At 39.1% G+C, this 16,042-nt stretch overlaps 1 protein-coding gene across 4 annotated transcripts in view; it reads right to left on the bottom strand.

Moving 5' to 3' along the window:
* Positions 1–1,748: 1,748 nt before the first annotated feature.
* ncaph (non-SMC condensin I complex, subunit H) overlaps positions 1,749–16,042 on the bottom strand; it is a 32,715-nt gene continuing 18,421 nt past the window's right edge. For 2 of the 4 annotated variants that reach the window (XM_088335234.1, XM_088335232.1), the window contains exons 2-18: positions 14,431–14,653; positions 13,485–13,575; positions 13,310–13,402; positions 12,687–12,804; positions 12,407–12,534; positions 12,054–12,243; positions 11,873–11,955; positions 10,891–11,087; positions 10,620–10,765; positions 10,448–10,554; positions 8,365–8,484; positions 7,972–8,079; positions 5,604–5,741; positions 3,649–3,759; positions 3,410–3,486; positions 3,128–3,203; positions 1,749–2,137 (exon numbers count right to left, since the gene is read on the bottom strand). In XM_088335234.1, the coding sequence (XP_088191360.1) occupies positions 2,078–2,137; positions 3,128–3,203; positions 3,410–3,486; positions 3,649–3,759; positions 5,604–5,741; positions 7,972–8,079; positions 8,365–8,484; positions 10,448–10,554; positions 10,620–10,765; positions 10,891–11,087; positions 11,873–11,955; positions 12,054–12,243; positions 12,407–12,534; positions 12,687–12,804; positions 13,310–13,402; positions 13,485–13,575; positions 14,431–14,648 (2,061 nt within the window). In that variant the 5' untranslated portion in view covers positions 14,649–14,653 and the 3' untranslated portion in view covers positions 1,749–2,077. Of the gene's footprint in view, positions 2,138–3,127; positions 3,204–3,409; positions 3,487–3,648; positions 3,760–5,603; positions 5,742–7,971; positions 8,080–8,364; positions 8,485–10,447; positions 10,555–10,619; positions 10,766–10,890; positions 11,088–11,872; positions 11,956–12,053; positions 12,244–12,406; positions 12,535–12,686; positions 12,805–13,309; positions 13,403–13,484; positions 13,576–14,430; positions 14,654–15,805; positions 15,942–16,042 lie in introns of those variants that run through there. The other 2 variants (XM_088335233.1, XM_088335236.1) reach the window with 2 other exon arrangements.

Raw genomic sequence — 16,042 nt, 5'->3', positions numbered from 1 at the left:
ATTCCCCCCCCAAAAAATATGACAGAAACACATTTTCACTAAGTAAATGGAATGCATTTATTTACTGTAGCTCTTTTCAAGTCCCTGAAGCGCTTTACAATGTGTTTCACACTTACCCTTTCACACACCGTCAGCCATGCAAGGTACCTACCTGCTTATCGTGGGCATTAGGGCATAACACTGAACTGTTAAGCCCAAGTACACTTTGACATTTAACTTGGAAGAGCCGGGAATCAGCCTGCAACCTCTGTCCCGAAATATGAATTCTACCTCCCGAGCTACTGCTCTCCAGGTATAGGTACTAAGAGTTTGTTCTGAGGGTTTAATTCACTAAGAGTTTAAACAGTGATATTGTTTAATGAGCTTCTGTGGAAAGGATTAACCCTGTGCCCTATATATTCTGGACCCAACCCATTATAATATCAGTGTTGCTGACACATGATATTGCATTGAGTTTTAGTCATGTGAGTGTTTTCAATGGAAAGCAAGTCCTTAATTTGAGGTCTCATGATATTTGTAATTTCACAAAACCTATGAATATATCATTTACTTATCTAGCCAATTTAAATGGGCTCACATTAACTGGTGGTCCATACCAATCACAAAGCAGAATTTAGTTTGAGGCGGGAAATTCTGCTGCATGGACAATGCAATTACCGGTTATTCTGTTCTGGCAGATGTTTTCTTTCGGAAGGGCAACCAAAGGCAAAACAAGCAACAATTGTGATTCTACTGTATGATGTCGTTTTTTTTGCACATGGCAAGTCATTCCTTTTGAAATTATTGATTCAATTACCCATATATCCATCCATCCATTATCTGCACCGCTTATCCTCAGTAGGGTCGCGGGGGTTCTCGAGCCCATCCCAGCTATTTTTGGGCAGTGGGCAGGGGACACACTGAACTGGTTGCCAGCCAATCGCAGGGCACACAGGGAGATAAATGAAATGATCTGCATTTATATAGCGCTTTTCAAGTCAATGACTTCCCAAAGCGCTTTACAATGTGCTCCACATTTCCCAATAGCGGCCTTGCAGCCATGTAAGGCGCTAACCTGCTTATTGGGGGTATTAGGGGTTCAGTGTCTTACCCAAGGACACTTCGACATGATTCGAACTGGGATCCCTTGATCCCAAGACGAGCACTCATTCACACCTAGGGACAATTTGGACCAGCCAATTAACCTAATATGCATGTTTTTAGATGTGGGAGGAAACCGGAGTGCCCGGAGGAAACCCACGCAAGCACGGGGAGAACATGCAAACTCCACACAGGAGCTTCAATCCCATGACCTCAGAACTGTGCAGCACACGCGCTAACCACTGCGTCGCCGTGCTGCCCATTACCGGTATATATATTTTCAAATTGAATTTAAAGCCACATGATTGCACATCTCAGGTTTGCTAAAGTAGGCTATGTTCATGACAGTCAAGGCAGCTCATAGAGTCACTTCTATTTTACAGACACACAAATCTATGGCGCAGTCACCACCATGACATAGTAACCAAAACCTTTACCAGAGTACTGTTATTTAAAAAGATTAGGAATCAACAGAAAAAAATGGTTCTAGGACACCTTGTTTGGACACATGAAATATCTTAACAAAATAAATAAAGGAAGGCAATGCAATGAATTAAAACGTGTGTTGTGCATCAACCCTTACCTTCACCTTGACACACCATAGGGTAAACAGTACAGGAAACGGTTGGATGTGAAACTGTGGCCACAGGTCCACAATTAAACCCACATTTAACAAAAGCGAGTAAAAAAGTGATTTTATTATTTTTTGAATTCTCGACAAGGTTGCAGTTAGCCGACTTCAGTGGATGACACGGGAGATGACAATTTAGGCAATTCTAGTAAGTGAGTGTTTTTAGCTTCCACAAATTGATTGTAGCAGGTTGGTGGTTACAGTATATGGTCTTTAAGATCTACTTTTTTGGGGAATAACACACATTTAACGTGCCATCAAATGCGAGTAACTCACATTTTTCTGAAGCTATCAAAGCCAACCAAACAACGTTGTCCAAAGAAAATAACACCAAATAAAAACGTTGACATGTAAAGACAGTTCTCCTCAGTGGCCTTGCCTGATGATGATGTCTGACATGTCATCAACTTTCACCAGCTCCAAATTCTGTCAAAGGAGAAAAAAATAATGGGCAGTTTTGAGAATTATTTGATGAAAGCCAACAAAAATCAGCGAGGGATTGAACCATGAGCAGTGTCTGAAATACTTGCAATGAATGTTATGAGTAGATTTATAATAAACTTAATTTTAAAGTGAGAGAGCTAACTGTGGTCATTGTGCTTGCTGTTTACGTTCCACCGGATGCTAACGTTAGCATAGCGCTAAATCTTCTGCCCGCTGCTATCAATAAACAGCAGCTTGCACACCCTAACGGAGCTTTTATTGTCGCTGGCGACTTTAATCAGGCATGTTTATGGACTGTACTTCCCAAATCCATTCAATACGTGGACTGAGCAATTAGGGAAAAAACACTGGACCGTGTGTACAGTAAGATCAAACATCTAGTTGGATCCACCCATCTCTGTCTGTCCCTCACTCCCCCCCGGAGGAAAACAAAGCCTATACAACAAGGACAGTACAAACATCTTCTTTGTCCCTTTATCTCTTTGTTTTCCTTATATCCTCACTGTACAATGTGGAACTGGAGTGCCACGTCCAATTTCGTTGTCACAATATATCCCATGTTATAACAATGACAATAAAGGTATATTCTATTCTATTGTTCTGTTATAGATTCTAAAGACTTTGCAACAATGGACTTTTTACGATTAGTCGTCTTATTGTGTTTCAAGTTGTGAAAAATAGGGCAGGGAACTTTATGGCTGGGCAGGTAACTTTTCAGAGTTGTCTGTCTTGGTGTCCTGTAACTTTTTGTCATGCATTTCAGACACTGCCATGAGATTTGAATCCTTACTTTATCATTGAAATAATCTGGGGTGAACAATTTTATGATAAAACTCTGAAGTACACTTAGTCTTTACATTAAATACTCCTGATACATACAGCACGTCCGCAGTACAAACATGGATACACTGTACAATAATGGTGTTTTGGTCATGCGATCAAAAGTTCAAGGTTTGATATAAAAATGCTCACCTTTTCATTTGCAAGATGTAGCAAAGCAACAAATGCCAAAGGTACTGACAGGTTCTGGGCCATGGTGTTGGGTAGCCTAGATCATGACAATATTAGTAATGTATCACGTTTATTTGAAGTTACATTTAGATAGATTGTTGTGTTTATTTTCATGTCTCTGTCATTGATATTAGCGCTCTCATTTTCTCAGGCAATAAACAAAAAATGTGACCTTATGTCCACAATGACATCACTGATAGAATTAGTAAATATTTTGAAACTAAGTCGGTAAAAGTCGGTTACCTTTGAAGCAATTCTTTTGTGGTCTGGCTGAACGCCTTGTCGCCGCAAACCTCAGGGTCCTCAGTAACCTCCGCTTCCTAAATTGTAAACCATTAAAATATAACCAGTAAGAAACATCAGTGACTCATTGAAAACCATGACAGGTAAAAAGAATATTTTTAAAACAAGGTCAAGTCAGTGAAAAGAAAAAGGCTTTGTAAAAAAAGTGAATGTTGGGCAAATTTATCAGAATAATTCACCTTTGTGTCTTTTTCTGGGCTTTGCGTTAAAAGAGTCCACATGCTGTTCTTGAGTCGCTTCATGTCCATTTTCTTGGCCGTCTTAGCATAGTTGATCTCCAGCTTGTTAACCTTCATAAAGACGTAAACTTAAGTATCAACAGCGTGTGCTTTTACTACCACTATTATGAATAGAAAAAAACTATTGACAGTTGGACCCATTTAATGATGTTGTGTATTGGCTTATTTGTGCACATCAGGGTTCTTACTCTGTAAACTTTGGCTAATTATCAGACCCCAAAAATTCCCGTAAACATGGTGCATTTGCATTTACCCGAAAAAGGCACACAAATGGAAAAAACTACCAACAAAAGTGAGGTCACCTCTGTGTGTAAATGGGTTTTCAATCAAGGTTTTATAAAATTGTCTCTTCTCTTTTTAAACTTTCAAACATGTTTCTAAATGTTTTTTTGAGTTAAAAGCCTCGCTGCAGCATTTTGTACCAGCTGAAGACTCTTGATTCTGGACGACAAAAAAGTCCGATCACATCACGCCGATTTTGGCTAACCTGCATTGGCTCCCTGTTAGCCTAAGATGTGATTTCAAGGTTCTCTTAGTGTTATAAAAAATCATACATGGACTTGCTCCCTCATATCTTTCAGATCTGATTTCCCCCTATGTTCCGGTACGAAGCCTTCGTTCTGAGAGCGCCGGTCTCCTGGTGATCCCAAGAGCAAAGAAGTGTTCCGCTGGTTCGAGAGCGTTCTCCATCCTGGCACCGGTGCTGTGGAATGCTCTTCCCCCTGAGATCCGATCTGCAACCTCAGTGGAAATGTTTAAATCTAAGCTTAAAACACACTTCTACTCTATAGCATATGAATAACCTATACTTTTCGTGGACAATATCTCTGTATTATTTTTGCAACATCTTTTGCTGTCTGGTAATCCTGAAAGGGGGATGCCACATGTGCGGTCCCTTCTCAAGGTTTCTTCATTTTCCTCATGTTCAGGTTTTTGAGTTTTTCCTTGCCCTGATGTTGGTTCCAGATCAGTGGATGGTGTAATAATAGTCTGAAAAAATAGTTTGTGTAATAACCTGTGACGCCCTTTGAGACTCTTTGTGATTAAGGGCTATACAAATAAAAATGACTTGACTTGACTTTGTAAAATTGAGACTTAAGGATTTTCTCTATAATCAAAGTTTAAGAGTTATTAAGTTGTCATGTCATCTCAGTAGCCTAGATGGTAAGGCGCCCGCTTTGAGACTGGGAGGTTCGGGTTCGCGCCCCGGCCGAGTCATTCCTAAGACTTAAAAAGTGGTCGGCGGCGCCCTCTGTTGGCTGCGGCTGCATCGGCTCGCTACAACGGGTCAGGTGCAATCGACATTTCGTTCTGTGTACATTGTTACACAGAATGACAATACAAGGAAATTATTATTATTATCTCATTAGCTGTACCCCTCATCCTCAGTAGGGTCGCGGGGGTGCTGGAGCCCATCCCAGCAATCATCATCAGGTAGTGGGCAGGGGACACCCTCAACTGGTTGCCAGCCAGTCGCAGGGCACACGGGGACAGACAACTCACTCGCTCAGTCACACCTAGGGACAATTTGGACCGGCTGATTCACCTGAAATGCATGTCTTTGGAATGTGGGAGGAAACCGGAGTGCCCGGAGGAAACCCACGCAAGCACTGGGAGAACATACAAACTTCGCACAGTAAGGCCGGGAGCTGGATTTGAACCCACGCAGGAGGTTCCCACGACCTCAGAATTGTGCCGCACACGCGCTAAACACTGCGCCGCCGTGCTGCCCTTATTAAGTTGTAACATTGTCAATATTTGCAACTTCTTCCTTAATAATATTTGGATTTATTTTCCTGCTTTGCTTTAGAATGTCATCAACCTTTGTTTATTGATGTACGTATGGTTGTATGCCTTGTATAAATGGTGCTACAGGTTATTGCTTAAGAACATACCCGGTGTGGTTCAGGTACAAGATCTTCATCGCCGTAGGTGGAGACGTCGTCTTGTGAGAGCGGTGGAAAAGCCTCGCCTGAAGATTGTATTTGGTCAGAGTCGGGAAACCCTTCCACGTCATCGTCACTGTCAGCAGCCTGAAGTGGATGATTGGGAAACGCTCAGGTTCATGTATTCAAAGAAGTCAAACTTTGACACGACAGTTCTAAAATGGAAAATAAAAACTAAGATCACTAGTCATTGTTCAGGGTTTTGACACCTTTCTCATGAACAAATTCAAGCATTTTTAAGAACTTTCAAAGCCAATTTTCCAATTTATCCAGTGTCATTAAAGGGACAATGTGTAATATTTAGTGCCCCCTAGTGGTACAGAAACTTTCATTCGGCAAAAAATAAAACATTGATTTGACTAGGCAAAAATACCTGAACTATCATACCAATGTTAATTTTTCTTCTTCTAAATTATAGGTGAAGAAATGTATTTCTTTGACATAGAGGAATCCCTACCTAAGGGCGCTGCCATGTTTGTCTTGCTTCTACAATGTGCTCTGTAGCATTAGTTTTAATTCGCATTAGACAAAACTGTGCCATCTAGTGGTCAAATATTACACACTGAAATTAAAAAACAAAAAAAATGGGGATTATCATGTATTTTGCAGAGCCACAAGTATTTATGTGATTTACGTATGCAAATTTTAATCGTGTTTGTCCATTCATCAAGACCTGATTTTTAGATCTTGATTAAATCCCAAATATATGTTTTTGAGACAAATTTCTCCCCATATAAGTGTTGGGTAAAAATGAAATGAATAAAGTTCTTCTCGTTACAATTTACAACTAGGAAACACTACCATAATTTTTTGCATGGCCCATAATAAATATCCATAATTGATATAAAATGCTTGCACCTCGCGACCCATAGGACAATGCCATACAAACTAATGCCAGTTGCAGTTAATCACGAGGGTAGAGGAAATACAACGGAAAAACGAAGCCACAATAATGCAGTGTCGACGTCATTTCAGAGCAAGCTTGTTAAGAAACACTTCACTTCAAAATTCATGCACTTTTAAATCCTTGAAAACCCCATTAAAACTCAAGCATTCCAGGGATTTCAAGCACCCGTACAAACCCTGATTGTAAGTTATTGAAAACCCATGGAATATCATAATACAAGCAATTTCTGGTTTATAAGCCTCATACAACAAATGGATTTCTCGCCATGTTGTGGAAGCCTCTGCTTTTAAGTAATGCGACAAAGGAAGCAGTTATTAGAAGTAATTTTAAAAGTCGATGGCTGTGAGCTGCAGCTTATCCGAAAGCAATCCGTAAATGAATTTATTTGACTATTTATTCAACACTGAAGAGTGGAGTACGCCATGTTTTATGTACTTTTGGATAATGGGTTTTTCCCGCTCATTTATAGAAGCATTAGCTATCTTCCTTACATATTCAAGAAAGGTACTGTATACTTAAGTACAAAGCTTACCCGTATATAAAGCGCACCCCTAATTTTTTTACCACCAACACAAATAAAGTCTAGTTTTACTTTTTCTTAGCTCAAACTAATGATTGTAAGTGTCAAACGTTGAATACATACGGGCATGATTAGAATCGTTTATTGACAATGTAAAGTAATAACACAATACCAACATAACATTTACAATGTATCTATTTAATGTCCCTCAAGGTCGGATTTATCATCAGATACACCCACCAAAGAGTTCTTTCCCTCGTCATGCTTTTTTGCGTTCATTTATATTAATCAGGTCATCTCCTTTTTTAACATTCGTTTCTGGTACAGTGAATTAAAAAAGTAGGATAATGAAATACAATGTAATATTTATTTAAATGTCATCTTTCTCACGGGTGGTCTATTGGATAGGATTCTGTGTTCTAACTGCAACCGGGGTTCGATTTCTGTTAAATCCATTGTTTGTGATTGTGGGCAGATAATTGTTGAGGGATTAATCATTGCACAAATACGGTAATATATTACATATAACCTTGTGTATAACACACCCCATACTTTCTGTTCTTTTGAGGTAAAAAAAGTGTGTTGAACATGAATAAATATGGTAACTACACACAAGTAGGACATAAAAAGAACCAAGCTAAATGTTAAAAAGAACACTTAAGCAGACAATGAATTTGAAGAACGAGATACTGTTAAAACCACAGCGACCAATTTACAAAATAAAATGGTATGTCACGTTTTCTGCAGAAAGTAAAATAGAAAGGCAGATATGATAAGTACTACAGCACAAAATGTGCATGAAAAATATGGGCCGCTTCGTTTATGCTTAGCATTGCAGAGCTAATTTAAACAATTTCAGGTCGGATTCAAACTCAAATAGGACTTCTTACCTGAAGGCCTGGGCAAAAGTTCATTGTATCATTAGGATTGTTGTAGTTGTAGTCACCAATGCCCTCTCCTAGGTCTCCGGTCAGTCTCTTCTGAGCTTCTTGACATAGCTGAAGCAAAGTAAAACAGGTAGTATTATTTTTAAGTACTTAAGAATTTTAAATTCCAACAAAAATGCAGTAAATACATAACAATTTTTTATTTTATTAAAATCCATAAAATAAATCTGGTGATATAAGAAGGGTAATATACACAGGTAATAGACCAGAGTCAGAGGTAATTAGCACACAGCTATAAAGATAAAGAAATTCCACCTATAAACACTAAGTACTTGTTTTATTTGTTTTTAGCAAATGAAGAAAATATATGTATATATCTTGACCAAAAGGCCTCACCGACACGGAGGGTTTAAGGCTGAGTTTGGAGAGAGTTTCTGGGGGAAACTGGAAGTCCGCAGGCAGAGTTGTCTTCTTGTTGATGGAACTGAGAGCGGACTTGCTGATGGTGGTGGCAGCCTACAATGGTGACATGATGCCAAATTTACTTCACACTTAATGTAGCTCCAATGAAATTGAGGATATGTATCAATCAGGTTTGCATTTTACAATAATCGGAACAATTTAAAAAATATTTAACTTTTTTATTCTCCGCTCCAGTTCTATATTTTTAACACTTGTTCTGTCGAGACGGTTTATAATTTCGTCAAAGTTGACAGTATGAAGTTGGAGGTTCAAGCTGGAATGTTGGTAACTAAAATTTTGTATTTTTAGCCCCTGCAGCTGGCACATTATGCACAGGAACATGATTGCAACACAAGAAGACAAAAAGGGAATAAAATTGAGTCAAAACAGGAAAATGATCCTTATTTCAACTCATGTTAATTGTATTAATGTCTCCAAAACATTGTGCATTGGCTACCACTGACCAAAATATTTGAATCAGTCGCTCCATGCTTAGCTTTGTGTTCCTAAATGCCGATTTTTAGTAGAGACTTAAGATATTTTTGTTTTATTTTTTTAAAATGTTTTTCTGGGGTTCTGTTTTAGTCAGCATTGGTAAGAAATTAAATTGTAAATAGTTAAAAGTTCTCGTGTTTAAGTTTTTTTAAAATAGTATAGACCAAGGGTCGGCAACCTATGGCACGCGTGCCAGCAGTGGCACGCAAGGGGTTAAACAACGGCACGCGAGCGCACGGCATAACAATAAATTTTTTTCATGCGCATTTTTTGGTGAAATTCAGACATTTTCCGTTGCGCGCTTTGTTATTTAGAGGCTTGCAGAGGAGGAAAGATCTGTTTTAACCCACCCACAGAAACACAGGCGCGCGATAAATGAACGAATCACAACAGCCCCTACGGCGAAAAAATCTCGTTCTTTTCAGCCAGCGTGGACAGATGACTGAGGCTGTGTGCAAAAAATGACCGTGCTGTTTGTGCATTATGCCTTGAGAGCGTTGTACCTCACACGTCAAGTGTTAAGCGTCATTACGAGACGAAACATGAACATGCATTCAAAGATAAGTCTGGAAAGGCAGAGACATTAAAACGCGTTGTGTCCAGGTACGGCAAACAAACACAGACCCTGAAAACATTTGTCAGCGCTACAAACCCCACCACTGAAGCAAGCCATCACATTGCTCACTGCATGGAAAAGCACGGAAAATCATTTACTGATGGCAAATATATTAATGGTGTGTGTGTTTCAAGTTTTGATAGTTTCTCAAATAAGATTTTATTGATGAATGGTATGGTAGCTGTGCATATCACTTGATTTTGATTGTAGTTCATTGTTGATGAAGAATAGTTGAAGTCATGGATGTCTACAGGCCTTTCCACATGTTGCTCACATTAATTTTTTAGTTTGTTGTTGAACAAGAATAGTGGAAGATAAATTGGTCAGTAATACAATTTCAATGTATATCAATGTTGTATATTCGGACTGGTGTACAATGACAGCTCTGTTGGATATAAAAAAATTGTTGTGCGAGTCATTAATCTTGGTGTGGCACACTGATTTACAAGGACATTTAAAAGTGGCACTCCACACCGAAAAGGTTGCTGCCCCCTGGTATAGACTAACACGGGTGAGACGCCCCTGGACACGCCCCCAAATCCCTCCAGGGTCTCACAACAATCTATGGGAAACACTGTATTTTGCTAAATCTTTCAATTAAAAAACAAAAATGTTAGGAAAAAGAAATATTTCCCAGTAGTTTGTGTTGTAAGCTCAAACATTATCTCAACACTAAATTGAACAAAAATCATTTACCTGTGATTTGCTGTCACCTACTAATGCGCAGGAATATTCTAGTTAATCTGCAGATCACTTGAAGACTGCAAATATACATCACAACGTGTGTATGATTACAAATATTGTGTATAACTAAATAAAAATGGGAGGTTTCCTGCTGCACACACAAGTTCTGGTTGAGAAATACTGGTCTAGGAGATATTGTGTAAACCTGAAGAAAACACTTACTCTAGTAGTCCGGAAAAAAGTGTCAAAGTTGACCTCGGCGTTAAAGTCTATTTCAAAGGTCTTTTTGGTCTTCTTTTTCCGCGCATCCTTGTCAGGCAAATGGTCCACTAAGTGGAGAGAAATGAAAGTAATTAATGTGTACCGTAAACGACGAAAAACTAAAATCACTTACACTTGTGTTTTGGCTTGAACTGCCAGTAACCTGGTCCAGCCCACGTGGCCATAGTCTTTGGGCTAAAATAGGAATATTCCCGGGGCTGAGAAGATAGCTGTAGACACATAGTAGCGATATCCCCCTTTCCAATTGGGATAACATCTCTTGAACACCACCGAAGAAGAAAGAGAATAGTTTTTCATATAAAACAATACAGTGAAAGTATCTTCTTGCAGTACAACATTGTTTTTACATTGCATAAGACAAAATATATGGTGGCTTCTCTCACCGTCCTCGCCCAGAGCCAGATGCCTCACAACCCTCTTTGTGTTCCTCTGGCATTTTCTCGCCGTCATCAAGCCCTTCCTCACAGTCTGCATCAAATTCAGGATAATCCTCTTCTTCTTCGGGTTCAGGTTCAGGTTCAGCATTTACGTCAAAAACGTGTTCACCCTGCTTCATTTTCTCCAAAAGTTGGTTCATTGTCTGAAAAAAAAAAAAATGAAGGCCCCTTTTGATTGAATCCATGATTGAATCCAGTTTGCAGGTTGATTTGTGATTAATAAGTTTACCTGATTGTGTGTTGCCAATCTTATAGAATTTCGAGGAAAAATATTAAAATGTATAAATATTTATACAAGGAATTTAACCATAATAGCAATTTAGTCACGGGGAGTGCTGGGCAGGGGACACGCTGAACTGGTTGCCAGCCAGTCGCAGGGCACACAGAGACATACACCCACTCGCTCAATCACAATTGGGGACAATTTGGATCGGCCAATTAACCTGCCATTCATGTTTTTTTAGATATGGGAGGAAACCCACGCCGAAATGGAGAGAACATGTAAACCCTGCTCGAGGAGGCTGCTGTAGCTGGAATCGAACCCTGGACTTCAGCACCGTGGGACTGGGCCCTAACCACCCACGTCGTCATGTCAGATTATTCCAAAACAGCACACCCGATAACAAGGTAATGTTATACTGCGTCCAAATTGTGCAGTTTACTCTACTGTGGTTAATTGAGCAAAGTTAAATTTTAATCAGGAATGGTTTGGTAAGAAGCATAGTAATGCTATCCACCTAAACTTATTATGCATATTTGTTGGGTTTCAGGGTAAATTATTCCCCAAATAATTTGAAGGGTCCTTACCGGTATTCTAACTGGCATCGACAACATTAGAGGCTGTAGTCAGCAGTGGATTTGGAAGCTAACTCTGCAAATTACAAAAACCTGCTAGCTACTGCCTATCCTAACCAAACGTTTTGCTGACCTGTTCTGGGTTCCAACTTGTGAACGAGAAGTCCTGCAGCGAAGGGCAGATACTGCTTTTCTCCTGAGACCGCTGGAGTCCAGCTTTCAGAATTACATCATAGACACATGATTTAAGACTTAAAACATAGTTTAAAACAGCACAATAACAGCAGAAGCGGAACTAGTTATGTTTTCCCTACCCGTGAAAGGGGATGCAGGAACCGCTGTTGCAGGTGGAGGTGAGTAGGAGGGTGCAGACTGCAGAAGGGTCATGCGGGATGGAAAGAGCAGCTCGCAGCGACTATTTTCACTGAAGAGTACAGGTAGAAAGACCCCAGCTGTGCTACTCTCATCAAACGATGATGCCATGCGATGGAACATTGGGTCAACCTGGAAGAGAAAAACAGCCAAGCCTTAACGAACCATAAATATGTTGATGATGAACTAAATCTTAAAAGTAAATTTACAAAACGAGACAATTCAATGATTTGTTGTCATTAGTTCGAATCTACAGTACCGGCTGGGTAGTCGGAAAGAAAAACCAAAACGGTACCTCGCATTTCCTCTCAGATTCAGTACAATTTATACTGCTCAGGTTCTGTTCCACGGTCTTCTTTGGGGGTCTCTTCTTCTTTGGCAGCTTGCTAGCTACCTCAGCATTTTCAACTGGCGCTTCCTCTTCTAGTTCATAGTTGCATACATAAATCAGTTAAATGTCAGATTTACATTTTAAAATATGAGGAAAAAATGGACAGGAAAATCAAATTTCATTAATTGTAGCAGTTTCTTGTTAAAATCCTTAGTGCATGCAATGATAGAAATGAGGCTCTGACCTTCTCCTGGTTTCGTTTCAGCCCCAAGGCCACCGAGTACTCGGTAGGCATCCGCATGAACTGCATCAACTCGGACAGCGTAAATCTTGGTACTGGCATCCAGAGTCCCAGCTGCCACCTGGAAGTGTTATATATATATATATATATATATATATATATATATATATATATATACATAAAAAAACAAGCACATTTTTTACTGAACTGTATAAATTGTGTTTAGGAACATCAATACTTTGATAAATGAACCAAGGTAATACAGCAGGTAAAAGCAAGTGATATGAACTTTAGTGTTTATAAATAAAGCATTCTCTCGCTACTTTGTGGTTCAGTTAATGAAGATTCAGTCTATGTCAGCATTTCACCCGTCATGAATTTAAGATGTGTATATCAGGTTCTTGTTCAAGTAATCAGGCAAATTCTGAAGGAGAAAAAACGTAATTTAAAAATTTTGGATATTTTACATTTTAGAAGTTATGGGGCAAATGTATTAAATGTTTAAAAAAAAATTAAAGGTGGTATTTCTCCTAGATACAGTAAGACACCATTGCACAATTTCAAGTCCAAGCAAGCCTTAGAACACATCGACAATAAGAAGCTGCTAAACCTCTAGCATACTGTACCTTGAAGTTTGTGAGCTCAGAATCTTTCTGTTTAAGAATATCAGCCATGTAATCAATAAGATGAAGACCAAAGGCATTTTTAGTTGTAATTTTCTATCAAAAAGAGAAGGGTGTTAGAAATGATGACAGGTATATTCATTAATTTATTTCTCTTAAAGGTGTCCATAGTGCTTACATTCTCGGTTGAGAGTTTGATGCAGGTGGAGTAATGTTCTGAGATTTGAGCATTGGACAATTTTGGTACAGCCGCCGGAGTACCTGCAGGACTGGACAAAATGTTAGATCCATTTATTTAGAGCACAGTCGAAACATCAAGTAACATTTGTAAAAAAAAAGAAAATAATAATTTTTGGGTTTAAAAAAAAGAGTTAATTTGGGTGGGACTCCCTAACAGACTTTTTATTTTGACCCAAGTCACATTCAAGTCAAGTTACATTTATTTGTACAGCCCTTAATCACAAAAGCCCCTAAAGACTGCACAGGCCACCATTACATTATCCCCTGAACTGAAACTGGCATGCGGCAGGGAAAAACTAAAAAGCTTGAGGAAAATAAGAAACCAGAGGGCCAAACAAGTGGTAATCTCCACAATAATATTAAAATATGCAGTATAATGGGATTTCCTGACCATTACATTATTGTATTATAAAGTAAAGTAAGTCATGTTTTTTCAAGCTAAATATTTTCAATACAAAAAAGGAGCTACAGTATTATACATCATTAATTGCAGTGAAGAGTCTTTGAGTGACTTAAAAAAAGCAATATACATTTGGCATTATTTAGATCATTTAATTATCTCAATGTATTTGCTTTTTGTAAGACATGCAAAGTCCTTACACTCCAATCAAGTTAAGACATGTTTATTTGTATAGCCCTTAATCACAAAGAGTCTCAAAGGGCTGCACAGACCACAGATTATTGCAAACTAGACTGTTATGACACCAGCCCCTCATCTAAAACCTACATGAGGGCAAGGAAAAAACTATTGTCAACATAAAATATGTTATTCATATGCTATAGAACAGAAGTGTGTTTTAAGCTTAGATTTAAACATTTCCATTGAGGTTGCAGATCGAATCTCAGGGGGAAAATATTAATTTTCTCATAGAAATGACAAATACCTATGAGGTGCAGAATCAGTAAAAGAAGTATCCGCTGCAGCTTGAAGATCAATGACTCTTGATCTCCTTCGCTGACGTCGCTCCTTTTCATCATCATTGCCAGGAAACGCCGCAAATAACGGTGTGCTACAGGCAGCTGGCGACATGCCCTTGTTCCTCATAGTAGACAATGTCCATCCTTGATGTACACGGGGGACAGGTGTGGTAGCTGCACTCATCTTGGCTACAGACAATAGAGCAAATTAGAAGGATTGATTGGCAAGGAACAAAACAGGATTGTGTGGGACCTCAACAAAGCAATCGATAAAAAACACTAGTAACCATAAAAGGTTCCCAGCACGAATGATTACATTATGGTTATCTTTTCTAAGGAGGCCAAGCATTATTTCTATAAAACATACCAAATGTAAATGTACGGATCACTAACTTAATATCTTCAAATCAAACTTAATTGAGTATAGGCTAAACTGCACTTTTTCTTCTGTGTATTATTTGGCTATACTAAAAGAAAAGCCATAGCTCGTGGCTGTTTGCATAAACTTAAATGCAATTGATATGGACTCATATGAATTCACGTTTTTAAACTCAGAAGTAGTTGTGCCATGCATGGTTGTTGTCCATCCATCCATTATCAGCACCGCTTATCCTCAGTAGGGTCAAGGGGGTGTTGGAGCCATCCCAGCAATCTTCGGGCAGTGGGCAGGGGACACCCTGAACTGGTTGCCAGCCAGTAGCTCAGGAGGTAGAGCGCTCGTCTTGGGATCAAGGGATCCCAGTTCGAATCCCGTCTCGTCCGTGTTACATGTTGAAGTGTCCTTGGGTAAGACACTGAACCCCTAATACCCCCGATAAGCAGGTTAGCACCTTACATGGCTGCAAGGCCGCTATTGGGAAATGTGGAGCACATTGTAAAGCGCTTTGGGAAGTCATTGACTTGTAAATGCAGATCATTTCATTTCATTAATTCTATAAAGATTGTTTTCTTCCTCATCAAAAGTAATTCTACCTCGAATGAGAGTAGGAACGTGTCTTATTAAATACAATAAAAAGTAAATTACTTGTAGTTAATCCGGAGTTGGAGAACATGAGTTTTGTTACTGGTTGTCTATGCTGTCTCAGTCGAATGCGTGGATTAGAATTCATGCGTTTGTTACCTCCCGCCTCGATTACTGTAATGCAGTACTCTCCGGTCTCCCGAAATCCAAAAGCAAGAGCCTTTAGCTAGTAAAAAAAATGCTGCAGCAAGCGTTTTAAATAAGACAAGAAAGTTAGATCACATTACCCCGATTTTAGCTAGCCTGCATTGGCTCCCTGTTAGCCTAAGATGTGATTTCAAGGTTCTGTTGAAAGTATACAAAATCATTCATGGACTTACACTCTGGAATTCTCTTCCCCCTGAAATTCGATCTTCAACCTCAGTGGAAATGTTTAAATCTAAGCTTAAACCACACTTCTATTCTATGGCGTATGAATAACCTATATTTTATGTTGACAATATCAGCGGATGGTGTCATAATAGTCTGTAATAATAGTTTGCAATAGTCTTTGATCCGTGCAGCCCTTTGAGACTCTTTGTGATTAAGGGCTATACAAATACACATAACTTGACTAG

The sequence above is a fragment of the Urocampus carinirostris genome, chromosome 5, assembly GCF_059441175.1.
Source record: "Urocampus carinirostris isolate Australia breed hairy pipefish chromosome 5, RoL_Ucar_1.0, whole genome shotgun sequence".
Taxonomy (NCBI): domain Eukaryota; kingdom Metazoa; phylum Chordata; class Actinopteri; order Syngnathiformes; family Syngnathidae; genus Urocampus; species Urocampus carinirostris.
This window is presented reverse-complemented; position numbering and strand designations above follow the sequence as displayed.